Source organism: Cydia pomonella, chromosome 20 (genome assembly GCF_033807575.1).
Source record: "Cydia pomonella isolate Wapato2018A chromosome 20, ilCydPomo1, whole genome shotgun sequence".
NCBI classification, from domain to species: domain Eukaryota; kingdom Metazoa; phylum Arthropoda; class Insecta; order Lepidoptera; family Tortricidae; genus Cydia; species Cydia pomonella.
The window spans coordinates 4,488,659-4,516,648 of record NC_084722.1 but is presented as its reverse complement, the minus strand read 5'-3'; the positions used below and the strand labels follow the sequence as shown (position 1 = coordinate 4,516,648).

General features: G+C 36.8%; 2 protein-coding genes across 3 annotated transcripts; one reads left to right on the top strand and one right to left on the bottom strand.

Annotated features, from left to right (window-relative positions):
- Window positions 1-1,366: 1,366 nt before the first annotated feature.
- Window positions 1,367-6,678, bottom strand: LOC133529395 (uncharacterized). 2 transcript variants are annotated; one of them, XM_061867099.1, is made up of 4 exons: window positions 6,018-6,678; window positions 5,770-5,871; window positions 3,931-4,216; window positions 1,367-3,015 (listed from the first exon to the last, which is right to left on the bottom strand). In XM_061867099.1, the coding sequence occupies exons 1-4, from the start codon at window positions 6,162-6,164 to the stop codon at window positions 2,972-2,974; spliced, it is 579 nt and encodes a 192-aa protein (XP_061723083.1). In that variant the 5' UTR covers window positions 6,165-6,678; the 3' UTR covers window positions 1,367-2,971. The 2 variants fall into 2 exon arrangements, with proteins under 2 accessions (XP_061723083.1, XP_061723082.1); XM_061867098.1 differs by having other exon boundaries at window positions 1,367-4,216.
- LOC133529306 (bleomycin hydrolase) lies at window positions 6,501-27,990 on the top strand. Its single transcript, XM_061867001.1, has 13 exons — window positions 6,501-6,545; window positions 6,795-6,969; window positions 8,188-8,345; window positions 9,907-10,037; window positions 12,209-12,323; window positions 14,870-15,007; window positions 15,435-15,555; window positions 16,638-16,765; window positions 18,099-18,226; window positions 19,834-19,932; window positions 21,797-21,917; window positions 22,633-22,743; window positions 24,886-27,990. The coding sequence occupies exons 1-13, from the start codon at window positions 6,501-6,503 to the stop codon at window positions 25,006-25,008; spliced, it is 1,593 nt and encodes a 530-aa protein (XP_061722985.1). The 3' UTR covers window positions 25,009-27,990.

Below are 27,990 nucleotides of genomic sequence, written 5' to 3'. Positions count from 1 at the left end.
ATTTCGTTTTTGAATCCTTTATTTTATGGAAATTAATATTATTTGGAAGCCTCAACTTCGGGTCAGTGAAGACATGTTACTTAAGAGGATACGGGAGGTGAGATTTAAATATTTTAGATGAATATATCCGTCTCGCTAACGGATGCGGCTCCTAAAACTAGTGCGATAAGTAAGGTTAGGCAAAAAATCCTGCGTAAAAATCTTAAAAAAAACGATGTTTCGTACTCGACTGTTCCCTCCTCCAAAACTTAACCAAATGTAACGAAATTTTAAAATCTAAATGGTTATGAAATTATCTGTGTCTGACTGTTTTGCTTTTTAGGCTAATTGATGTCAGTTTTGAATACCATAATTCCCTTTGCGGCATAGTAAATTAGGCCGTTTAAATTGCGAATATTTGAAGTGCACTACCTCGTGCCGAAACAAAAATATCAAAAAACCAACAGTCCGACACAGATATTAATAAAACCTGTGTTGAAAACTCATTGCTCTAGCTTCAAAAACCACGGAGTAAACAGTCGAGTAAGTTTGTATGGAGAAATGACCACTCTTGTTGCCTCTTAAACATAATGATACACCGTCCTAAAACTCTGGTTTCCTGGGATAGCGGTGTCGTCATGTAGCGGCCGTCTCCATACAATATACTACTCATCCATATTTAGCTAGCTGTTACGAGTATTATTTTGTATGAAGACGGCGGCTGCTATTGTAACCTGAATTACCATATACGCAAAAAATAAATTCATTCATATTACGGCACCGGTATCCTAGGAAAACAGAGCTTAAGGGAAACACAGATTCTAAGGAGTAGGGCAGAAGTAGGTACCGTTTCTGGCCCTTTATTGTCTAAACTTAATATAAAAATAAGTTAATTACTTATTTACCATTACAAACTCAATTCGTTAGCTACCATATAAAGCTTTAAAAACTCAGAATAAAGATTATATTGAATATAACTAATAGTTTTTATAAATGTAGTATTTATTAAAATGTGACCTGGACAAAAAGGGTAATAAAGTGGCTAAAATGGTACCCTATTTTATATTACTCACAAGTATATTATGTATATTATGTAAGTATATTATTATATTATGTATATATTTACATATTGATTACGAATTACTTAAAGGAAATAAAGGAGGTATAATCAAAGTAAGTTTACTTTAAGTAATTTGTAATCAATATGTAAATATATATAGTGCCTATAGGCACTAATAAACCAACAAAGCGTAATAGTTTTTGATTAACCTCCTTAATTTATTTCCTTTAAGTAATTCATAATCAATATGTAAACACGTACATAATTACCATTACATTTACAAGATAATATTAATGGTAATTGCTTATAGATTTTAAATAGGCGTATTGCAAGTTTTGATTAAGATTGTCATTTTCACGCTTAAATAGGTAAATAAAATACTTAGAGCCCGACCAAGATAATTCGGCAGCGATTTTAATAGACCAGACAGTGCAAGTGTTATTTTAAACGTCAAACTTCTATGAAATTATGACGTTTACTTAACACTTACACAGGTTTGGCTTACAAACTTATCTTGATCTGACTCTAGTTGTAAAGGATTCAATAACATGGAAGAAAAGCGTAGTTTAGCAATGGACAAGCAGATACAAGAGTAACAAGATTCTAGAATATTTAAGATTGTATAGATTAATTAGTAGGTATAATTTTTTATATACATGTTAATTAATTGTAATATTGTCAAGACGTGTATTCACACCTATCTTCAACTTGGCACTCCTTATTCTATCTCAATGCCAATCTTTCAATTATCCCTATGATCCAAAAATAATTACCCCTATAATTAGGACGAAAGTGGAGGACCCGTGCAAATTTGCCTTTTCATACAAACGTAGTCCTCATTTTCCTCTCTAGATATTAACATTATTGAAAATAAAATATTTTCCATTCTCCATGATTCTTTAGTATGTTATGAACTTATGACACAATGAAAAACTAGATTTATATGGGTTTCCTTTTTTTCCAAAAATTGCACAACAAAAAAAATATTTGAAATGTATCTGATGAAACGATATCTGGTGAAACGGAAAAATATTATTGGGTTGGCCAGTCCAAGTATTTTACAGATGGCGCCAGCATACGTTTTACCTGTCATACCTACGAATAGTGTCAAAGCCTTGTTTCTAGGGTTCCGTACTTCAAAAGGAAAAAACGGAACACCGTATAGGATCATTTTGTTTTCCATCTGTCTATCCGACCCGACCTATCCGTCCGCCTGTCTGTCAAGGCCCTTTATCTTAGAAACGCGTGGAGGAATCAAGTTGAAATTAATATACTCAGATCTACAGTCCCTTGAAGCTGTTAAAAAATTAAACTTCTAAGTTAACGAAAAAAAAGATACGGCCGTTAATGCAGCAATAAACGTTTATTTCCACACTCTCAAAAGAACCAATTAAAATTATAGGGTACTTTCCGTTGAACTACAACTATGAAATTTAGGAAGTAATATCGTCTTATACTACTAGTACCGGGAAAAATCTGAAAAGTATAAATATGTAAAAAAAGTTAAATTTGTACGGAGCCCTCGGTGGGCGAGTCCGACTCCCGCACTTTTTGTTTTTTTTTTTTTATTATTATTATTGTATGGCCTGGATCGGGTAGCCCTTTAAGCGAAATGTCATAGAACAAAAGTAGAGACAGATAAAACCTATGCTGGGGCCATTTAAACCTTCGACAGTTGCCAACCCCATTGTAATATAGATCGTGTCATTCACGAAGTCGCGTGCCTTGACTCGTTAGATTTGACAAATCTACGCGTTATCGTGGATAACACATGGATACAGCATGGATAGCACGCGTGCAGTGCGAGTGATTCGTAAAAGGCGCGGTGCGGGGTATTCTCGGCACATTCGTCAATTCTGGGCCCACCGCAAGTTCATCATAGGGATACAATTTCCATATCTTTACCTTCTATAAATCTTCCAGGTGGTATCTTCATCGTAGGGACTCTCGACTGAAGAGGCCCTTCACCATAGCCCCTACACGCCGTAAAACAAAGTCTAACATGATTAGGGCATTTGTACATTTGCATTTTTTTAATACAAAGCTCTCAAATTTAACAGGGAATTGTAACTACGCCTACTTACTTCAAGACATGCAATACAGGGGGAGGTAGCGTATACATATCCTTCCACCTATGTAAAAGTTCCTTTCTATAAGGGAATAAGAAACTATATGAGGTCTGTGAGCGAGAGTGCACTAACGCTCTTAAGAATCTTATTCCAAATATTTTAGTACAATACATATATTAGAACGTTGTGATTATATGCTCTTTGACATATATAATTATATACCCGATATTACTATGTTGAGAAAATAAAACCGTTGGCGTGTGCGTGGTGTTCAAAAGGTAGGTAGCCAAACCAAATGGACCATTAATTTCCGATTTGCTGAGTTACGTCACAAAAGTAAAATTTAGGACAAGTATAAAATAATCTACCAAATCTCTAAATTTATTTTACATCTTGTTGCTTACATCGACGCGTTAACAACATCCAATATATTAAAAAGCATTTAACAAGAGGCAAAAGTATAAAAAATTGGATTTCGAATATTCAAAACATTTTTTATTTATTTATATAAGTTTTTAGATAGGTACCTTATATAGTCACTTAATTGTAATACTTTACCAAAACATAATATCTGAAAACTAACTTCATATATATTAAAGGTGTTATTGTCAAAAGCACAAGGGACACTGAAGCATTTTTATATATATTTTCATAGCAGCCAAAATTACGTGACTACTAATAAGATAATTATACATTTTTTCGCGGCACACTATCGTATAAACGACCTTATTTGCTTATTTTGATGAGACAAAGAGCTCTGTGCTCTTTCAGCTTTTTCAAGTAAATTCTCAAGTTTGTTAGTTTGTGACGACATTTTCTCACCCGCTTCCTTAAAAGCCGCGGCAGTAGAGTCGTTTTTCTGCATTGTTTTCAAATCGTCTAAAGCATTGTTTAAATTGCCGCCATCTTGAGATTTTCCCGCGCGCGGCGTCATCTCGTTGTCACCGGGACCAAGGTCTTGGTTTATAGAGCCAAGCTCAGTCCTAGCTGGGACAGAATCTTTGTCGTAGTTTGTTTGGCCGATGTAACTCTGTTCGCTGGAGTAAGATAAGTTGTCTTTCGCTGATAGTTTAACGCGAAAGAAGTTTGTTAAGCTACCGCAGACGCCCTGGAAATTATAATTTATAATTATGCAAAATAAAAGCCGGTCAGTTTGTTAGTAGAAAAAGGCACGAAATTCAAATTTTCTATGGAACAATAACACTTCGCGCCTACATTTTTTAAATTTGCTGTTTTATCTACTGACGGAGAAAGCTTGACAGAGTATAACAATTTATAATATATTTTACAAGGCAATACTCAATCAGGCCACGAGGCCCAGTTATTTTGCTTGTAATGGCCCCTTCAGGCGGGATGATCAAATCGACCAATTCGATAAGGAAAAATATTGGCGTCAATCTCATCTAACGTCCACACGTAGGTACGCAATTTAATCACCAATTTTAGATTTATGGTGATATTCGAGAGCTCTAAATTTTAAATAAATGTCTCTAAATGCGCATACTAGTCCGCATCTCCACTTGAAGGGTCATAATCTCAAAAGCGACAATAGGGTTGTTTCCATTTACAAATCTTAGGGCAGAATTGTATCCCAATAAATACTTTTGGATTATAAGAACATGTTAAACTACTTTTAGGGGACCTGTAATGACCATATTTTTGTAAATATTGAATTAAAAATATCTTTTGGCCCACGTCACGTGACCAAACTCGAAACGTCTTTGAAGATTCTGATGACGTCACAACTCTCGGATTGACACTGTTGACAGTTAAGCGATAAACAACAAATGACAAATGTCAGTTGACAGCTCGTATCTTCTACGTGTGTATGTAGTTATGTGTCAAACCGTAAACTGTGACGTCACACAATTTTCAAAGAGCGTTTTGGGCGCGAAAGCATCCGTCAAAATATATTTTGTTAATTTAACATATTTAAAGCCGTTTTTAGTATAAAAGTTGAATGTTAGGGCAACTTTTAGTTAATACAGAACGTAATACATGCGTTTCAAAAAATTGGAAACAACCCTATTTAATCATATTGGATGAAAATTGTCCCGTCTGGACTGACCTTAAACGCTGTGAATGTAGTGCGTGTGGTTGACTGTAATGCATGTCGCACGTATGAGAAACTTCAGAAACTACTTAAATTCACTTTTCATTAAAAATATGATGGACAGCCCCGTAACATGGTCCACAGCGGCATACATTATACAAATACGATACGCATTAGTCGTATAACTTGCGCGGAAGAGTACATCATGCATACACGGTCAGCAGTAAAAGTGAGCGCTAAAAAAATTACCTAAGGTACGGTCACGTTTGAAAATATCGATACGAAAAAAGTGCCAAAAATATACACGACTTTATTCCCCGTATATTAAGGTGTAAGTGTATACATATTTTTGGCACATTTTTCGTACCGATATTTTCAGACGTGACTGTACAGATTATGTAACCCCAATAAAGCTTCCCTAAAATCCCTAAGATCTCATGGCTCATGAGGTAAATTTAAGTCCCATGGTTAATGCGCTGTCTCCAGAATTTCAATAAGATTGAAGCAAAATAAGTAGGTAACAAAGAATGTAAATAAAAGTTGGCAAAACTTTTCCGAATAGGAAATTTACATAACAATTTTACTTAACATTTTAGATACAGGCTTACCTTCAGTCGATTAATTTTCGTTTGCGTAGAATTTAAAATAGAATTTAACTCGTTGAGACCACCTCCAGTTTGCTGGATATTTTCATTTAGCATAGCCGTATTCTGAAAAAATAAATAAAGGAAGTTTAAGGCGCAGTGAAGGCAGTAATTAATAAATTAAATACTTTAAAAAATACCTTAGAGTTTAAATTAGTGCTAGAATGTTTATAAACTACTAGCACTTCCGTAACACAAAAATTTAATGTTACCTCACTGATGGTGGTCTTGATATCCACTTCTTCAAATTCCACTATGTCCAAGTGTTTATGTTTTTCTAAAAACTCGTCTTTGTCAGGTTTGGGCTGTCCAAACAGTTCTGCCCGAATACAAGCATCTTCATATGCCTTTAACGACATTTTCACAACTGGTGGTGAAAACTAATCTTTTATTTAAGTTGGGACGACTTTTCCAGTCCTTGACCTAAATTTCCGTCTGATGTGTATGCGGAAAAGTCGCAGACTGGGATATTATCCATTGGGATGCTTTGACGCCTTAAAATAGGCGGGTTACATGTCTAAGTTATTGATTTCTTCGCTTAGATGAGTCTTGTTACATGGCTTTAGCTAAAATAATGTATTTGAACGATTATTTTATAAGATACTTGAAAAATGTTGTTTCTTTTATATTTTTCGTTCTTTTTATTTTCTAGCGAATCTCAAATAATTATATCGCAGTAGTTTAAGTCGGATCGGATGTTCAAATTTACCGCCGTACAAGGGGATCACAGTATTGCCAATGTAACGTTTAACACAAAGAGAAACACCTTTCTTGCCAGTGCTTTATTAAAAAACACACCATTGATTTTGGTATTTGCTTAAAAAAAATCGCTTATAACATGTTTTAATCCTATTTTATATTTATAACGAACTAAAGTATTTTTCATTGCTCCTTTCATTATTTGTAATAATTATTTTGGAACGCAACATTATAAACGTAAACAACTTTCATCCAATGAGAGCGCTCATGCTAAAGAACAGGATAGATAGTTGAATTATTACTTGATAGAAAGAGTAAGTAGCTTCATAAATTTTGTGCAACATCACCGGTTTTATTGGTCCGTAGGTCCGTTAATTAAAATATTTACAATTGTTTCAGTGTTTGGTATTGTTAGACGTTCCTTTGGTTCATATTTGATAAGAAGAAAGTCTACAATGTCGTCAAGTAAGAACGCTTTTATCATTTCATAACCTTGTAGGATTAATTTTATTCATTTTATTTTCTGAAGTTCGCAAACTAAAGTTAAATATTTAATCTGAATAAACAGTAACTATCCAGCTTTATTTACCTTTGTTTGCGATCCATAAACACTTGTTGTTTTGATATGACTTATGTCTTCTTCTCAGCTGATTTCATTTCAGATTCAGAATGTCAGAGTATTATAGGTATATGATAGATTGATAGGTATTCGTGACTGAATGCTTTTTTTTGATGAAAAAATACTAAGTATAAAACCTGCTTGGTATTCTGATAAATACTGGTTTAAGAATATTTTTCTAGAACTGCATTTGATAATAATTGTCAAAGGAAAATAAATTTGTCCAATAGTTTGCTATTTTATTATAAATTTTTTAAATCCTTTTTTGAACCACTCATTATGAAATGAACAGATTGATTTGGACTCAAAGAAAGATTTTTAAGAAATTCGTGTCCTACAGTACATGTGTAAATAAAAGTGCATTAAAGCTTTTACCAAGTGAGTTTACTTCTCTTTGACAATATAGAAGTATAGTGATATATAAATAAATATGGAACCATCTTATGAAGGAGATCAGACCGTGCAGCATGTATCGGGTTTGTACAATTGACAAGGAACTTATGGTTATTTTATACTCCTACCTCTTGGCTTTGACTACCTACATCCACCACCATCATCCACACCATTAACTGTACATTGGTGGACCTTATTACAAAAGGCATAAGGTCTACCCATGGAGAGTTAAGTGTTGCTATTTGTACCAGGGTGCCATTTATTTCTTTAATTTCACTGTAATAACTATATGTACATGTACATTAAACCATTTTAATTCTAATTGTGAAAGAAGAATAGGTAGTTACATATTATCATGAGCTATAGAGATGCAACTTGATAGTAAAAGTCATATAAGTACATATTATGTATTATGGTTTTATTTTAACTGCAGCGGTGTTACATGATTGTTTTACACATTGATAGCAATACTACAATAACTATTAACAAGATTCAAAATTTGAGTAAGCATGTCAAAAAGTAAAAATCCCTCGAGTTAGATATGTTTCACATTTTTGCAGATATAGTCAAGACCCAGGAGGATTCAAAGTACCTATTCTGTCCTTTCAATAAATAGATATAAAAGTACTTATTAAGTAATTAATATTATCATAAGGTTTTTTCCTCCATAGAGCCCTTGAGTGTAGAAACATTGTCGGAACTGAGAAACAAGTTCTATGCGGACCCCAAGAATGAACTGGCTCAGAATGTGTGCACCCGTTTTGACCCATTCGAAGTGGCTATCAGCAAACGGAGACAGGATAGCCAGCTCCACGTGTATAACATCAAGGTAAGAAGTCAAGGCTGATTGTATAGATTTTGTCACCTCTGTAGTTTAGAAAGTAGTCATATATGTCAAAAAGAGAAATAAATTACCCGTAATTTCCATGTATGTCAACTGTTTGGTTAACCAGATGTTAAATGTTGCCAACAATACCAATGTATGTAAAGATTCAACACTCAAATGCGTTGCAAGTTTTTTTCACTCGTATAGTTGTAAGCATAAGTCTTTATAGCCAAACCAACAATTTATTTATTAAGTACTACATTATGGCAAAATATTTTTTTTAATACGTAATGATAAAGTTACCAAGACGATAACAGTTATTCATAATATTGTTTTCCTATAATACTGTAAATTATAAGAGATATGTATATATTATGTCTGTATGGAAAATTCCAGTTGCAAATAGTCACTGCGCTCGATTTCGTCCACTTGACGGAGTTGCTACAAAGAATTGCGAAAAATAAGAATATAAACCTACCTAGCCAAATATGGACTTAATATATCTATCTACATCGAATGATATTTCGCATGTAGCGAATTAAAAATTAAATATATTCGTTGCTACTCTGTCTAGTCTACTTAACTAAACTATCGTAATGACCCTAATTCAATATTTTACAATATGCTCAGTTATAATAAAAATAAATTTGGAAGCTGGCCAAATCTAAGAATGGACTATCATGTGAATTTAAAAGTTGAATGAACCTCTTATATCATTATTATTGACTTCTCTATTCATAGATGGTAGGATCCTATAGATGTGCTATACGCTTGCGCCCGTAATGACAGAACATACGCAACGCGACAAAATTAAAAACACGTTTTAACATTCCTGACAACATACCAAAAACAAACTACGTAATTTGGTCGGGTTCATTGTTACCCCCCAATAAAAAACGTCTACGTCACTTAGGACTTTTTAGAAGTAGACAGAAAGGACAAGTGAGATTATGACAAGGGCAAACAATATAGCGCTTTCTTTGCTACTCGTACCGAAAGTTCCGTAAGAGCATCTCGTTCAGTCTTTTCGTCTCTATATTTACCTTTATGGACAATGAGGATAAAATGTGCAAAGCTCATCACGGATGTCACTGCAGTCGTTTAGGTTCTGAATTCTGTACCTAAGCTTGAAATCCAAGTTACAAGTTGAAAATGGACCATTTTCTTGTTTATTAAGTAACGTAAAATGACTACTCTGATCTACTTTGATCTAATATTTGCTCCAAATTATGAAAATTATAAACACCACACATATTGATCAAAAGCTACGTATTACATAGAAATATAATATTTTTATATATTCAACTCAAAATCATTTTACAGACTTCAAACATAATAAACCAAGTGGTGCAAAGTGGGACTATTTTTACTGTTCAAACTCATAGTTCTCTGAAACAAGTTCACTTGTAGGATACTGAAAATTCGAAACTATATATATATTTTTTAATTTGCGTAAATTCATACAGTTTGAGATGTACTCTTTTACTCCTTAGTTGCACTCCACACCTAAATGTAAATATGTATAGCTAACCTACTTAACATTATTTTTATTTTGCTTAAATAGATAGAATCAGAAGGCAAGCCGGTAACCAACCAGGAGAGCTCCGGGCGCTGCTGGCTATTCGCGGCCCTAAACGTCATGCGGCTACCGTTCTGCAAGAAATACGCCATCGACGACTTCGAATTCTCGCAGAGGTAAGAGAACTTCTCGCAGAGGTTAGGGAACGTGTTGCAGAGGCAGGAGATTGGTCCCTGAAGATCATCAAAGGATAATATGCCTGTGCAGTAGTAGGATGGCGCTGCTGGCTGTCAAAAAAAAGCCATCAACGAGTTTGTTTCTGCAGAGGAATGAGAACCTCTTCAGGGGTGTGACAACCTCACGTACCTAGAGATAAAAACATGTTTTATTAGTATTACGAGAAGGTGAGTCGTAAAGTCAAAAGAGTGTCACTCGGACACTTAAGATAAAACCGGAGCGACATTCAGACGCTCTAAAGTTAATAAGTTTTTGGGAAAAAATAATATTTGGTACAAGCTTTTGTCGCTGACTATACTTTTCTTACACACTTCTCTTTTCTCAAACAATTTAAAAAACCCCAAATACAATTAGGCTGCGTTGTTTCAACACAGAGTTCCTATGGCCACTTCCTGTCTCCATCAGATCAGCTCGATGGTGCCATAATATTGCATTGTCACGCGACTTACATATGCAAATTTTCAGCTCAATCGGAAATCGGGAAGTGGGTCAATATGCAAGTTAAATAATAGCTTGTAACAAAGAAACAAAATGAAAATCGGCGTTACTATGTCAAATGGGAAATCAATCATTCTTCCAAAAAAAACTTCGAAATAACCATATTTCGGTTTATTTTATTTTTAGAGAACAAATTCGTATTATTAGATTGCCCAATTAGAAAGGAAATAATTAACAAAGAACGATTAAATACCCTTTTCGTTTCCATACAAAAAATACCGGTTTCCGATCTCTGCATTCTTCATTTTGAATGACTATTTAGGTTCCATAACGATTTATTGGTTAGCAACCATTCTCATTTCAATTTTTCCAGTTAATTTGTATTGATGTCGATTGTTGGTTTTATATTTATTGACAATTTGTTTTCTGGTTATCCGACCCTTACCGCAACATGACGTTATAGTTCCTGTGGTAACCGTTATTGTTATATTCCATTGTTTCCCACGTATATCAGTTGTCCTAGTTAAATTTACTGCCTATTGTATAAACAAGATATGGATGCTTACCGCATGCAGTTGCAAAGGGTACCGTCGCCACCAGATATATCGGAGCGGCCGAGGTCCTCAAAAATATCTAAACACCACTCCTAGAAGCGTGTTTAAATATTTATGAGCGCGTTGCTCGCTCCGATATATGTGATGGTGATTGTACAAAATACCTGAGCACATCTTTATTCATAAAGGAGTATGAGAGTGTGGAGAGTTGGAGACCGTTTTGACGCCCTTTGCAGACGTGCTTTTAGTTACCCTTAAATGAACATAAAATAGCCAACGTAGTGTGTTCAAACCTGCAGGATGTTGTAATTTTTACCGTATTTAACATTTATTTGGATTGCTTCATATGTTGTCACTGCAAATGTTAAATTGACTTGAATAAATTTTGGAAATAAAATTGTTGAGTCTCTGCCCTTAGGGCATCAGACCGGCTAGCATAAGTTGTGTTCTCGCGCGCGAGTCCACACTTGAAGACGTGCGAGAACGTAACTTAGACTAGCAGGTCTGGTTTCTGTTGCCTCACATCATGGCTCGGAACCGGTTTTAAAAATAGCAGTAAATACCTGTTTATTTCGGTTTCACCCCGAACTTTCATAAGAACGCGAAAGTTTAAGCGAACTTGTAACCTATTTAAACCGGTTTATTCGACGAGTGACGAGACGGCCGACCGGCCTAGTGGTTGGCCGCGTAAACAAAGACACCGACATAGGAAGAAACCGGTTTTTATTGTTCTAAACCGGTTAAACTGACAAGTACTTTATGGAAATGTTCCCCTAAAACCGGTTTAAAAATAACGGTTTTACGAACGAAACCGAAATTAAAAGCTTTTACGGCAAGTACATTTAACCCTTTTCCAGGCATAGTACGATTCATCGACCACATATGCTCCAACAGAATTTAAACTTTAGCATTCCGATTTAAGATTTAAATTAGATAGCACTTTCGGGAAATATGACTTGTCTTCAAATGAATCATTAAACTTGACTAATTGGAATATATGTATTTGGATTTTTTGGGAAAACCTTGTAGATTGGTGCGGCCTGGAAAAGGGTTAACCGGTTTCCGAGCCTTGCCTCACATGAATAATTTATGATATATTCAAACTATTTTTTTTCCAGCTACCTTTTCTTCTGGGACAAGATCGAACGTTCCCACTACTGGCTGAACAATATTGTTGCCACCGCAAAGCAGGGCGAGGAATTGGACGGCCGGCTAGTCAACTTCTTATTGAAGGTATACGTATAATACTTATAAAATGAAATGAAATGATTTATTTATAACATAGTTACAGGTCAGATATCATTGTGAGTATTATATAATTTATTGATTTAACATACTTAAACATTATTTCACGTAAGGCAAAACATACAAATTCGCAACACTTATGATTTGTATTAAGATAGGTATACTCTGAAATTAAACATCCAATTTGTACATTTTCGGTTAGTTACAACCAAATACAAGACCACCTGGATCTGGGACTGAACGACCCGAATTTAACCTACTTTATTTGATCATGTAATGTTTTCATCTACCCTCAACTGGCTATAGGAGCCATTTGAGGGTAGATTTTGCTTACTTTTATTTAATACCTAAAGATACAGAGTATAGATTGAAGAACTCTTCATAGCTATAAAATAAGTGAATATGACCCACATTTCTAATTTATTCTTAAAAGCCGCGGTGGTAGTTGATTTCCTAAGTGTCGGGCCAGCGATTGTAGACGCAAGGTCCCAAAATATGGGTCAATTTCGCTGATTTGGCGAGTCGGTGTGTTTCAACTACCAGCCTATTTTTATCTTTGTTACTGCGGAGGCTGTACTTGTCGTTAATACCTTTACATTTGAAGCTAGCAATATTTTCTCGCGTGAACACTGCTATCTGTTGTATAAACAGACATGGGAGGGGAAGGATCTTAATATCCCGAAAGAGGTCACGTGCAGGGGTATCCACTGCTTTACCGGCCATAGCGCGGAGAGCTCTTTTTTGCATGGCAACACGCGTTTCTAGTCAGCTGCGCGGCCCCACAGTTCCACGCCGTATTTCAGAAGCGAGTGCACTTAGTTCTAATTTACTTTTCGGACTAATTTCAATAAGGCCTAGACGCCCTTTAGAAACGACTCTTTAAGATGAATGCTACGATTTTTCAAAAACTGCATGTTGCTGGCTGTACACACTGCACCTGAATATGTCTTATTCGTTTTTTCGTTCATCATCCTTCTTCCAAGTTGCGAATACAGAATGATACGAAATAAGAAATGAACTGAAAACGAATGAGACGAGCGCTGATGATACCATCAGCCTATCAGTACCATCCACACAGTTAATTGACAGCTCTTAAACCTTATTGCAAAGACATAAGGTCTACCAATGATACATTATGGTATAGCAATAGTGTTGTTAGTATAGCAATTCTCGTAAATAAAATGAACCATATCTGCTATCAGTGTTATCTGAAGTGTGTGTACTGTTTCGTTGTAATTGAATTATTTGAACGTGCTACATGATACTTGATAATAATGCATTTATTTACAGTGTCAAATTAAACATTCACTAGGCGTTGTAGGGAATTATTAATTATATTTGACTGTCTCAGAAATGATAGTATTTTAGTTTATTTTATCATTCATATTATTGAAATTGGGTAGATAAGATACAGGTGGCGGGTTTGCCCTAAGGCCGAGTAGACTCGGGCCTATACTCTGTATCTTTAGGTAGTTAAATAAAAGTAAACAAACTATGTGTACATTTTCGGGTAGTTATAACAGTTATTGGTGGTTAACCGCCTGGATCTGTCACCTAAAGACCTGACTTTAACCTACATTATTTGATCATGTAATGTTAGATTTTGTATACTTTTTTAAATTCCTAAAGATACAGAGAATAGGGCGGCCCCAGATATTAGGGGCGGCAGTCTACAAGGTGCACGTGAGGAAACGGAAAGATTTTAACATTATATTCCGGTTCGTATTTAGAGACAAAAATGTCATAACAACTTTTTTAATTCGCATTGTTTCAGAGTTAATACCAATTAAACATTTTTTTTTTCATAACGCCTTTTTGATGGCGATGTGACCTAGTTTAGACGTCCTTATTGACAGATATCAAAGTGACAAGGAACACTTTGAATAGACTAGTTTTTACGAAAAAAAAATGTATCAATTCATATTAATCCATAAATTTTCCCAGAACATGTACTTATTAGGTATGTATAAAAAGTAAGAAAAATACAAAAAAAAAAAATTTTTGGTGGAATTAACTTATATTTGTATAACATTTTTTCCTTCCTAAGGCCTCAGGAATACGTGGTTATTTTTTTTTTTGTTTCCTCACGGGCACCTTGTATATGATGGGTGTTGAGAAAGAAGCGGCGAGTACTTACTACAGGACCTGGGGCCTAGGGATGCCCAACATTGCAAATCCGCCACTGGGTAGATAAACTTGCTTTTCAAAATAACTATAGCCGCCTACCGCCTACTACAGACTTGCCCTATAGGGAGCGTGCATGAACTGTAGGAGGCAGCATAGGAGCCGTCAGATTTTTGGCGCGAGACGTAAATGTGATGTTTTTTGTTCCTATGTAGCCCACAAGATGGCAGAACCTACTATGCACAAGAAAACACTTGACGTGTAAATGTGCCTGTTTATGGTTCCGATTCAGACCACAAGATGGCAGACCCTCCAACGCGCACGGTCCCTATAGGACATGGTTACACGCTGCACTTTGTAATACCATTAATCTGATTAAAATCACGAAAGAAACTTCTTTTTCTCACCAGGACCCAATAAACGATGGCGGACAATGGGATATGATCGTGAACATCGTCAACAAGTACGGCGTCATGCCCAAGAAGTGCTTCCCCGAATCCTTCAGCTCCAGGAAGAGCTTACATATGAACGCGCTCATCAAAACCAAGGTACCATGACCCTTGATACCGGAGCAACCACACACATGTAAAGAAAGGCAGTAAAGTCGGACAAGACTAACTCTGCACATACATAGAGCACTACATCACTTCAAATTCGGCGCAATGTCGCTTAGACGGACTCTAGTTCAGAGACAAATGAAATATACATATTAATATACCCAAATAAAGTCGTTTTAAGCTAGCCGCCCAGATGCCTATAATAAGATATTCCATTCCATTGTATTTTGGATTTAAAGTTTTGACAATGTTTATCTTGACAAATCGAAAATGCATTTTTCTTAATAAGTTTCATTTCAGTGGCTAGACGTTTTTTTAATACAATAAACTTATAATGTTAAAGTTTCCTGTAACATGTCCATCTATAGAATATAGTTTTATTATGCATAGTTTTTAAAGTTGATAATTTCCGCTCTAGCTTCGCGAGTTTGCAAAAGAACTACGTGACTTGGTGGCCAAAAAGGTGTCTGACGATGACATTCAATCGACCATCAACCGGCAGATCGGCGTCATCTATCACATCGTTGCCACCTGTCTGGGTACGTTCTTATATCATATTTCATACGATAAAAGGAAACTAAAAACTCTCGTTAAATAATTTCGTAAAGCTCCTTTTATTGAGTTTAACATTCAGTATAATGACGAACCAATTTCAGAAATAACTCATACTAATTTTCTTGGAGTCACGCTTGATAGTCACAGTCACTGGAAATTATACATAATTAACGTTTGTAAAAAGATTAGCAGTTTTGTATTTGCACTACGGCTCTTAAGACAAGTGACATCTGAAGAAACGAGTGTAACCGCATACCATGGTTACGTTTCATCTGTTCTTCAATACGGACCGATGTTATGGGGACACGCCGCCCATGTAAACAATTTGTTTATTTTAACCCTTTTCCAGGCATAGTACGATTTATCGACCACATACGCGCCATTAGAATTTCAACTTTAGCATTCCGATTTGAGGTTCAAATTAGATTACACTTTCAGGAAATGGTACTTGTCTTCAAATGAATCATCAAAGCTGGATTGCTTGGAATATATTTGGATTTTTTGGGAAAACCTTGTAGATTGGTGCGGCCTGGAAAAGGGTTAAATTGTCTGTACATAAAGCAATTAGCAATTTTGTGAAAGTAAACACAGAACGATTTCCTAAAGTTAGAGACAGAATACAACTAATACATAATGAGGGCAAATTACTGTTAGTCAAGAAAATTAACTATGCCATTTAGTGTCCTTAAAAGTACTAACCCATACCCCGGAGTTAACGGAATTCAATAAAGACACGGTGTATATTGACATAAGCACCAGACCATGGGCAACTTATGGAGCCTGGTCAAAAAACAAACAGAAATGAGAGTTAGGTCATTAGATAAGTATTTCTATACACTTCATTTTGTTCTATGAGCAACAAGCGGAATTCCATTGCAGAAGTGAGATATTTGTATTTTAGCCAAAATACCATCACCCTTATTACTTAGGCAATTGGTTTGTTTTGACACATAGTCCTCTTTAAAGCAACGTAATATTATGAAAACAACAAATAAATATCATATCATATCACGCAGGCGAAGTTGTAGAAGCTAGTTATCTACATAACATATTTTATCGTGTACAGGAACTCCCCCAGAGAAGTTCACCTTCGACTATTACAATAAAGAAAAGGCGTATAACACGTTCGGCAGCCTCACCCCCAAGGAGTTCTACGACAAACACGTCAGGCCGTTGTTTGATGTTGACGATAAGGTAAAACAACAATAAACAAACATTAGGATAACCTATAGTCGTTCGATTAAAACCGCACGTGCTATACTACCTGCATAAAAAATGGTCCGGCCACTTTAATCGGTTATTGAATTACAACTCTTATGGAAATTGTAATAAGATTTGTAAATCAACAAATGGAAAAACAATTTGCGATTTCTTGTGTGGTCTCTCTACGGTTACTGAGTGCCGGCGAGTCGAACGCTACAGAACCAGTCTAAAATGTGTTCTCGAGATGCGTAACAAAGGCGCGTTATCGGAGAGAGCACTGACATTGGTTTTTTGAGCGTTGGACTAGCCCGCGCTTAGGTGCCAATTAGAATTATACGGCCCTTTTTTTGCAGTTAGTGGCATGTGCGGTTTTACTTAACAATAGGTTACTTAACTTTAGGTGCAAGGTGCACGACTGGTGCTGCCCTCATTTTGTGGGCTTTTCTATATTTAAAAAAATATATATATTATCATATTTTACACTACAATAATAAAGTACATATCCATTATCCATCAGTGAACGGGAATTTCTCAGACAAATTGATGGCGCTGTGCGGTTCCGAACAAATAATAAATAGATTGTCGCGTCAACATAACGTCGGCCGAGAATACGTTTGTGCCATATCCATTATTGAGCAAAAAATTTTTTAATGATTCCTAAAATAGCCAAAATATGCTATGAAGACATTAATCGGTTTACAAAAAAAAAATGATTCAAGACTGTTCTGCCACATTCGCGTATTATAGGATAATTTACACTCTGTTAACTGAAAATTATCACAAAAATTGTGACATATTCAAAACGTTATGTCATGTCATATATTGTACGTTTAACATTTACTCAATAAAACGGATATGGCAATAATAAAAATGCTTTTATTTCATGATTACCACTATATTCAAAATACTCGTACGGTAGGTACTATAAATAGTAAACATATGTGGCTAAATGATAAATAGGTAATGATAATATTTCCTAAAGGTTTGCTCTCCTGCAAACCTATGTAAGTGGCGTATGGCACAAATATATTCTCATCCGACGATTAGGCAATCTAGTTATACCGCAAAACATGGCGCCGTACGTCGTCTATTTCAGCTGTCAAATTTGCAATCTAAGAGAATTTGAAATAGAGGTGGATTGTCAAAGTAAACTTTTTAGCCACAGTGTCAAAAGATGGCAGTAAATTTACTGTGGCTGCAAAGTTTTCTTTGAAAATCTATCTCGATTACAAATTATCTTTGCTGGAATGTTTTCTACGGCCTATATGCTTTTGATTCATTCTTCCTTTATATGGTCTATGGTACTATCATTTGTATCGTTCAGGTTTGCCTGGTGAGCGACCCTCGTTCCAGCAACCCGTTCGGGAGGCTGTTCACCCTGCAGTGCCTCGGCAACGTGGTCGGCGGCCGCCAGACCGCTTACAACAACCAGCCCATCGAGACCCTGATGCAGTAAGTAGGGCCAAGGTCTTAGTGTTATATTTAATATAAATTTCCGTGTGTTCCCATACAAATTACAAAGTGACACTGTTGATGCATCGGCTTGAAATTGATACAGGCCATATTCTTCGGATAATATAACTTCACATAGATTACTACTAATACTTCACTGGCTCAGTGACCCAAACAGGATCTTGGCCTCCGACACAAGAGAGCGCCACTCTGCCCTATCCTGCGCCACTTCACGCCAGTTGGGTATTCCGAGGGCGAACAGGTCTTTTAGGGCTTCGTCACTCCAGCGGCACCTGGGACGCCCGGACGGACGTTTTCCACCCGGGTGCCCCACATACGTCCTTCTCACGGCACGATCCTCTCCCATCCTCTCCAGGTGACCGAGCCAGCGGAGTCGTGTGGCTTCGATCTCGCCAATTATATTGGGCACCGCAACCAGCTCCTCTAGTTCACAATTCTTTCTACACCTCCAAGTTCGTCTCTGATAGGCCCCAGAATCTTCCGCCAAATTTTCCTCTCCGCCACTAAGAGCTTGCTCTCTCATTTCTGTGTCAGAGATGTAGATTAGTTTAGCATAATTTAGAGTGTAATTTTATATTTAAGGGGGCGTCCATTAATCGCGTCATACGTTTTTGGCTTGTTTTAGACCCCCCCCTCCCCCATGGTGATCTTTGGTGATATTTTCAGGACCCCCCCCCCCCCCCCCCCCATCCAATATGACGTGTATTTTTTCGATAACTTTTTTAAAAACTCTGATTTTGACAGTTTGGTTAATTGAAGGGCGGAAAACTATTATTTTTATTTTATTTACTATAATACAGTATAGCACAGATGAAAAAAAAAATACACGTGATACGTGTCCATACCCCCCCGTCCCCTGTGGTGATCATTGGTGATTTTTTGCGGACCCCCTCCCCCGCCTATACAATATGACGCGATTAATGGACGCCCCCTTATGAGAATAAATATCTAAATCACAGGCCCCAATTCCCGCAATGAAATTTTGACTGTCAATTTGACAGAATTAAATTTAAAGTGGCCAATTTTGATACCCAGTCGTCAAGAGGGTACTGCTCGCGATGGGCATCACAGTGTCTTCTCCATCCGCTGCTTTCTTGACTAGATACCTACTAACATAGACACAAAAGAAATAGTACACAAGTGCGAAAAATAAATTATTCGCACATGTATCGTACGTTTTATAATACATATGGCCCTTTAAATTTTCGTCATAGTTACGGAATGTCCTAGTTATCGCACTAGTGCGGTGAAGTAGCACCATATGTACTGTAAAAGTCGTTTGTGCAATAAGAGAGCAAAGTTAGGTTTACTGTGCGTGCCGATTTTGCGTCCCGAGCAAAGGATAGATTTAACATACATTAAAATGTGTTATTTGTTAAATTAAATAAAATTATTTATCTTAATTTACTAGGATCATATTTCTTGCTATCTGTTAACATTTTTTTATTAAGTGTGAGTAATTGAATATGATTATTCGATAGTAGTCTGATCTTAATGCATTCAGTCAATCGCGCCATAACGAAAGCACAATGTAACGAAAATGCATGCGAATGCAAGTTGTTGCTCTCATTCTGATATGATTGCAGTGTGGTGAAGGACAGTATAGCGGGCGGCGAGGCGGTGTGGTTCGGCTGCGAGGTCAGCAAGCGCTTCGAGCGGAAAAATGGCCTCGAGGACCTAGACGCGTGAGTACCACTACCATAGAGCTTCAATACGTTTAGAGATGAAATGATAGAGTCGAGAGATGACCGAGCGAGATGCTCTTCTTGAACCTAGCATTAAAACAGAAAGGACAAAAATGATTGTTTGTCCTTGTCAGTCTCTTTTTTTTTTTATTCCGCTCCATAAATTTTATATATATGGCTTAGGTTTATGGTGGGCAGCAAATAGCCCGTCCAAATTACGTAGATTGTTTTTGGTATGTTATCAGGAATGTTACAAAGTGTTTTTAAGTTGGCGAGTTGCGTATGTTCTGTCCCTCACGGACGCACGCGTATAGCACATCTATTTGAACCCACCATCTATGACTATTACGAATCACTAACAACCATTACTCCTTAGAACAGGGAACACAATTAATTGGACACATTGATGTAGTATAATTAACTGGATTCATAATCAGGTAAAAAAGGGCCCCGCAAAAGCCATGCTCGAACAGCCTGAGCACGGTTTTTGCGCTCAGTCGCGTTTCGGCTGTCAATAACCAGAAATATCAAACATGACGAAATATTCTGTGAAAAAAAAAATGCGGTTATAACAGCCAAAGAACAAGAAAAAGGATGGTATTTATTTTTTTCAGTGAGTTTTATTTATATTTTAACAGAACTAATATGAAGTTGTCGTAATTTCATGGTAATTAATAATTCATCTTATATGTCACGGAACAAAAATCTATGGAGTTTATATTTTATACCACGACGGTGGCAAGCAGTCACCGTAGCCCATGGACTCCTGGAATATCAGGGATATTTCATACGCGTTGCCGACACGTTGTTGTTTTATATAATTCAATGAATCGCGGCAATCAACAACAATGTCTTTTTATGATTTAATTCTAATTCCTGTTTCTTTCACACCTAGTATTGTCCATTTCCTTAATAAAATGTGTATAGTTGGTGCCACCCACCAAGACACACAGATTTGTTAAATTTAACCTTTAATAATATGGCAATACGAGTTAAGGCACGCGTCGGCGTGAATGACACGATCTATATGTATTTTACGTAAGAAAGTTGATTTTAATAGAGAGGTATAGTCTAAGAAAAAAAGCGTGCCCCTTAGTTTGACATTCATAACAGATGGCCAGGGCTCGTACTTTTCATGCCGTTGACGCAAAAATGACGTAATTTAACATACAGGTAGTTGTTTTACAGTACTACAAATTTAGATAATTTACTTATTGACGGGTATCAAAATAAATACTTGTTACGAAAATAAAAGCTTGTTACGCTTTTAAAAATCAAAAATATGTATTTTTTAATAAATTAATAGCCTATTATTTATTTGAGTGAAAGTCAGTTAAACGTTTCTGTACTGATTGTCAAGTATATGTATAACTTACCTAAAGAGGTTGATAAATGATTAATTATTACGAAAATACTAATTGGAATCATACTCTATGTAGCGTGACGTCATTTGTCTGGCAACAGCATGAAAAGTACGGGCCTTGCAGATGGCGCTGTTTTGCGCCATATGATTTGCGGTCTCTGAATTGTCAAACGTCAACTTTTGACAGTCAGAGTTACCGCAAAATGTATGGAGCTGTACAGCGCCATCTCGTTTACCTTTCAAATAACACATATTACTCAATGAATGTATCTTTAGTAATAGTCTGTAAGATATATTTGATGGTTTTCGCCTGGGCCCAAAATCGACGGTCTCCTTTCTGAAAGTAATAAATGGCGTTCTTGGGCGTTCGTATACCGCAGTTCGATAAATCATGCACTAGGGCGTAACGACCATTGTAACACTGTACCTGCGTCAATCAACACTTTGCGAGCAAACAGGTAATTATAATGCATAATTGATGACAAATTATTATTATTCTAGGCATGATTACAAACTGGTGTTCAACACGGAGGTGCAGATCGGGCTGCAGAAGGCGGACCGACTCCATTATGGGGATTCGTGCATGACGCACGCCATGGTCTTCACCGCTGTTGGGACTGATGTGAGTTGTAACGTCATATTTTAAATAAATAAATTAAATACTGGCAGGTATTTCTATAATGGAATCACGTCCTGGCGTTCACGTTCCCGACTAGTATGCAAACAACGATTAATTAGGCTATAATATTGACGCACAATCGGCTTTTTAAAATACGATTATTGCAATCTATTATTTAACTTCCCGTGTTAGTATAAACGGTAGTTTTTAAAGTTCGTTAATTTCATTCATTCATTCATTTATTTATTTTGTTAAACATAGGTTACAAGAAAGATGATAGATACATAAATATAAGTTTCATCTCATGTTTTACCCACTATGCAGCTGTACAAAATTGTCTCGTGCGGTTATAAAATAAACGCATGCTTATATCTAACCTAACTGAAACTTAGTCATTCATATGAATACTACAAATTTCACTTATTCAGATTACACATTTAAATACAATGTTAATAAAAAATTAATATAATAATAGTCTTACAAATCAAATACAAAATTTTAATATTCAAGGACATAGTCAATTCTTAGAAGCGAGATGAGGGTCATTTGTGATGTCTGATTGTATACTTCTGAAAGAATAGTGACAGTAACAATGCAATAATATAATGACAATGAGCATCGAGCTAATCTAAAATGGAAACTGCAGGTGGCCACAGGAACTCAGTTTAAGTTTCGGTTTGTCAGAATAATTTCGATGAGTTAAATGTTTTGGTTACAGGAAAATGGCAAGCCGACCAAGTTCCGGGTGGAGAACTCGTACAGCGACAAGGAGTATGACAAGGGGTATCTCCTGCTCACCGAGCCCTGGTTCAGGGAATTCGTTTTCGAGGTAAAATTTATTAATTAAGCCCGTCCATTTTCAAATGTAACACGTGACAGATGAAGGGCATCCGCTAGTTGACGCGGGTGCGGGTGTAACAACGTCCGCCGTACGCGTCCGTGCTAGTTAGCAACGCTCATACTATTCCTCTCACCGGCTTTGTTCAAACGCACCAACGCCCTTAATAATAATAAAACACGTCCAATACAAGTAATTGAAATTCACACGCCGCGACAAATTCATAGTTCGAGTAGCACTTTAGCTATGGGGATGAGGAAACGATACTGGCTATATGGGTTTCTCATGCCACATACACCATTTATAAACTGTTCTTTACTTGATTTAATGATAACTCATAATATTATCGAAAATAAGATATTATGATTGATAGTGCGAATGAGGACACGCATTATAAATGCTAAATCTGAACGTTTACCGACTCGTATGTTATTGCTTTACGCTATTATAAGTAATTTTGTTGATATTGCAATGTGCGGTATGTAGGCAACTGGATTTATATGTATTCTGACTTGCGATATAGGCACTAATATTATAGGGAGCGTGCATGAACTGTAGGAGGCAGCACAGGAGCCGTCAGATTTTTGGCGCGAGGCGTAAATGTGATATTTATTGTTCCGATGTAGCCCACAAGATGGCAGAACCTACTATGCACAAGAAAACACGTGACGTGTAAATTTACATGTTTATGGTTCCGATTCAGGCCACAAGATGGCAGGCCCTCCAACGCGCACGAGAAAAGAGAGAGTTGATTGTAATACAGAGGTAAAGTGTAAGGAAAGTGCCCCTTAGTTTGACATCCAAAACAGATGGCGCTGTACTGTGCCATATGTTTGCGGTCACTGAATTGACAAACGTCATGTTTTGACAATCAAAGCTACCGCAAAATTATGGAGTGTGGAATAAAAAGGAGTGAAATCTCTTATGGTAGTGTCCAGCTGTCAGCTATAAATAATAGTTCCAAATCTCTCTAGGGTGAAGTTTTAGTTTTTCAAAGAAGAAGAAGAAGTAGTTTTTCAAGTATTCTAGATATTGTAGCGCCACCTATTTAAGGTTTTTTGACGACACTTTTTGGTACATGGAAATTCCATTCCTTACCTCCACCTTCAATACGCAAAATGTATGGAACTGTACAGCGCCATCTCGTTTACCTGTAGAATTAGAAGCACGAAATGTTCATAGATTACTCACTCTATCAATGTATCTTTGATTATATATACATAATTTCGATATCAATTGCAATGACATGAAAATTTGATCAATATGACCCTTACAAATACAAATAATTTATTCATAACACCAAGTTACATGTCAGGCTTAGGTCTAGGAAATGCATTAGGTACTTATTGCATAATGTACAATAGGTACAGGTATGTCGGTGACAAACAAGCATACGGCCCGCCTGATGGCAAGCAGTCTCCGTAGCCTATGTACGCCTGTAAATCCAGAGGAGTTACATGCGCGTTGCGGACTCTTAACAGCCCCCCTCCCTTCGTGGAGCTCTGGCAACCTTACTCACCGGCAGGAACACAACACTATGAGTAGGGTCTAATGTTATTTGGCTGCGTTTTTCTGTAAGGTGGAGGAACTTCCCCAGTTGGGCTCTGCTCCAGATCTGGAATGACATCCGCTGTGCTGTGCCCTAACCACACTAAGCTAGACGACATTAACAATGCCCATACCTCTCTTGTGGACGTAGTTTAAGGACATACTCGGGTCCATAAAATTATTAGCTAAACTCATTGAGTAGGAAGTTCGTAGAAATGATCTAATGAATAAAACGTGTGGTCAAGGAGCCACCTACGTAGTTTTAACTTTCCACTATGGAAGTTGCATCCTTTTTAATTGCATCCGGCAGTCTGTCATACACAGACGGGCCCATGACATACAGCGACCTCTCCGACTTGCGTAGATCGTGTTCAGGTGCGACGAGCATGTGGGCGAGCTTATTGCTGCGCATGGCGCGGTGCGGGTTCACACCTCGCTGCCGAAACGCATCCAATTCTTGGGTGTGAAGAGAGCTACTTGGCAGATGAGTTCGCAGGGAAGGGGCATAATATTTAGTTCCTTAAATAGCTCTGCACGGGCACGGGGTTTAAAAGGGTTAACTTTTTTTTTTTGTTTTTACCACAGGTGGTGGTAGACAAGAAGTACGTGCCAGCGGAAGTGATAGAGGTGTTCAAGCAGACGCCGCAAGTCCTGCCGGCCTGGGACCCCATGGGCACCCTGGCGTGCCCGCTGTGCTCGAAGGAATAACACCTCGTTTTTATGTGACCACCATGGATTTTCTCTTAAAGCCACGATGGTTTTTGCTGAACTAAATAGAACCTTATTACAGAACAAAACAAGTCAAAAAATGTCCCTGAACTTCAAGGGGTCTAACTTGCATTCAGCCAAAACGACCTTATGGTTTTAAATTTAGAATTCAATTTTGATTGTCATTTCAGACGCGATATCGAGTCCATACTCTATAAGTTATATCAGAGGGTGGTCTCATTTACGCAAGGTACTATTGACATTGGTTTTTGTAATGTTAGCATTGTCAAATGATGATTAATTCCGGAATCAAACCGATATATAATGCTTTAGGGGTGAGCCGGGTGAGGATGACTTTTTTCAGTCACATTTTCATAGTAAAGCTCAATCCGCTGTAGCCATACAAATGTTTTTTTGGATTTTCCATAGAAAACATCTACACCTGTTCAGCCAAAATACGGTGTGTCCCTAGCCATTGGACAAAGCCGAAATGTACATATGCATTAGGGTATTTAGAACCAGTGTACATAGTATCATAACAGCTGGTGTAGCGGTTTCGAAGAAATTAACACATTACCAATTTTTACTTTGGAGCAGCCTGTATGTGTTAGTAGCTCCTAAGGTGATATCCTCAAAGAATAGTATGGAACCTTCTTCAACCTTTTTGATTATCTTTTGACACTAATAAGCTTCCGACTTTTGAAAAATGTCATTATCAAATATTTCGAACAAATTGACAAAAACACTGCCAAAGATTAACACAGTGTGTTTCTTTTTGTTATCGATTATTGCAAATAACTTTTGTTCGAAAATTTTATTTTTTTATCTTTTGTTCTAATTAAAAAAATATTAACGTCAGAGCATTCCTGAGAAGTAACCCTACGTGGGATTTCAGGGTTTGTCCAATGGCTAAGGTCTCCCTGTATATGAAAGCGCCAAAATGTTCGCGATTTCAGGGTTGATCCCATAATAAAAGTAGCTCTATTTAGCGAGTAGAATCGAGCCCTGCATTTAAAGCTCCTAGGTGGGAGACATCCTGTATAAATGCGTGGAGGTCACCTACTAACTAACCCCCTTATTCATAAACGTGTACAAAAGTTACGATGCCGCTAATAATATTTTGTCCCTTTCCATCATACCAATACCTCGGAAAGGGACAAACGATTATTAGCGGCATCGTAACTTTTGTACACGTTTATGAATAAGGGGGTAAGCTTTTAACTGTCCATCAGTGTTCATGGTACGGATGTGGTATTAATAATTAGAACCACTTGTAAAGTTAATAGAAAACGCAATGTTTTGATTAAAATAAGATAGAGGCGCATAACATGAAGCTATGGTAGATGTATATGCCTAAAATGCATTTAAGGGGCGTAATTTGAATTCTACATTAAGTAATGATAGGGTAGAACATTTTTTGGACCACGAAGTATACGTATATACCGCTGCAATAGCTTAAATAACATTATTTTGTGCTCATTATAAATAAGTATGAATAATGGGGCATTCTTGTTATTTGTTGACCCGATATTTTCATTACAGTTACACCAGGATAATGTGTTCATATATCACGGATCTTGATACTTTATTTAGTATTATGGTCTTAAAGCAATAGTGAACCACTGCAATATACTAGTTACCTCATACAGGCCACGTCGAAACGTGTTTTTCACAAATGTAATTTCGCAAAATGCGCCCATCTTTCACTTTTACTCCAATTAAGGCATTAGAGTGACAGAGAAAGATGCCCGCAAATTTGCGAATTTCGGTGTTCGCGGTAGGGCCTCAGATATTTTTTTCTAAACAGTAGTCATGTTTTGTGAATGCGTAGCCTAATTTAAACCTTAAATCGGACTGATAAGGTTGAAATTGACATATATGTCGTTAATAAATAGGGTTATCATTATATTCTGATGAAATATGTATACTTAATAATGAATGTGAGAACCACATAGATGATCAATTTTGGCCTACCAAAAAATGGTAAATAATCTTAACGTGTATTTTTAATTAAAAAACGCTTTTAATAAAATAGTAAATCTACCTATTACTTATCCTTCAAATTAACATATATTTTATATAATTTTTACATACTTGCTGTAACTTATTCAAGAGATTATTCAGTAAAAAAATTCACGTCAAGATTGTTATCCTTTTTTCTAATGCTAAAAAAACAAAGTATAATTAATAAGTCTACGACTTAACTAAGATAGTTAGGATGACTGAAGGTTTGGCTGCTTGCGGCCGATTTCCTATTAGCAAAAAGAATTGATTGTAATAGAGAGGTGGTCTAAGAAAAAAACGTGCCCCTTAGTTTGACATCCAAAACAGATGGCGCTGTACTGCGCCATATATTTTGGCGGTCACTGGTTTGTCAAACGTCAATTTTTGACAGAGTTACTGTAAAATGTATAGCAGTACTCCACCGAACACTGTCTATGATCGTAATATGATAAGATTAATAATTATATTAACCGTGCCTTATCCAACCTCGACATTGGCAGAATCATCAACACCTTGATGGAGCCATAACACGAAAAATTTATTGGAGCTGTACAGCGCCATCTCGTTGACCTCTCAAATTCGAAACATGAAATTGTCTTAGATTTTACGCATCTTACTCAACAATGTATCTTTGTTATTAGGTGTGTGTGTACTAGATTTAGTACCAAACTAAGCTACTACTAGAAAACTACCTTAGTGATGGTTCACGCTAGGCCCGGGCCGAGGCGCCCGACACGTCATTTTGTATGACGTTTGATCGGTGATGACGTGGTGTTTTCCATACAAAACGAAGCGCCGGGAACCCGGCCCGGTCTAGCAGGAGTCATCCTTTACTAACCGTCCGAGTTAAGTGGTAAGCATTAGCATTGTGTTCAAGTTGATCGTCTATTACGGGCTTTGCGATGCCGTGAATTTGTACTTTTATACAACAATGTTTGTAATGACGAGTTGTTACCATAATAAAGATCTTAGCATAAA

Excerpts from the sequence above, each read along its gene's own strand:
- LOC133529395 (XM_061867098.1), bottom strand. The coding sequence starts at position 6,164 with ATGTCGTTAAAGGCATATGAAGATGCTTGTATTCGGGCAGAACTGTTT. Across the intron at positions 5,872-6,017 it reads TCAAGACCACCATCAGTGAG|AATACGGCTATGCTAAATGA; the intron begins GTAACATTAAAT and ends TTATTTTTTCAG. Across the intron at positions 4,217-5,769 it reads CGAAAATTAATCGACTGAAG|GGCGTCTGCGGTAGCTTAAC; the intron begins GTAAGCCTGTAT and ends TATAATTTCCAG.
- LOC133529306 (XM_061867001.1), top strand. The coding sequence starts at position 6,501 with ATGTTCAAATTTACCGCCGTACAAGGGGATCACAGTATTGCCAAT. Across the intron at positions 6,970-8,187 it reads AAAGTCTACAATGTCGTCAA|AGCCCTTGAGTGTAGAAACA; the intron begins GTAAGAACGCTT and ends TTTCCTCCATAG. Across the intron at positions 10,038-12,208 it reads GACTTCGAATTCTCGCAGAG|CTACCTTTTCTTCTGGGACA; the intron begins GTAAGAGAACTT and ends TTTTTTTTCCAG.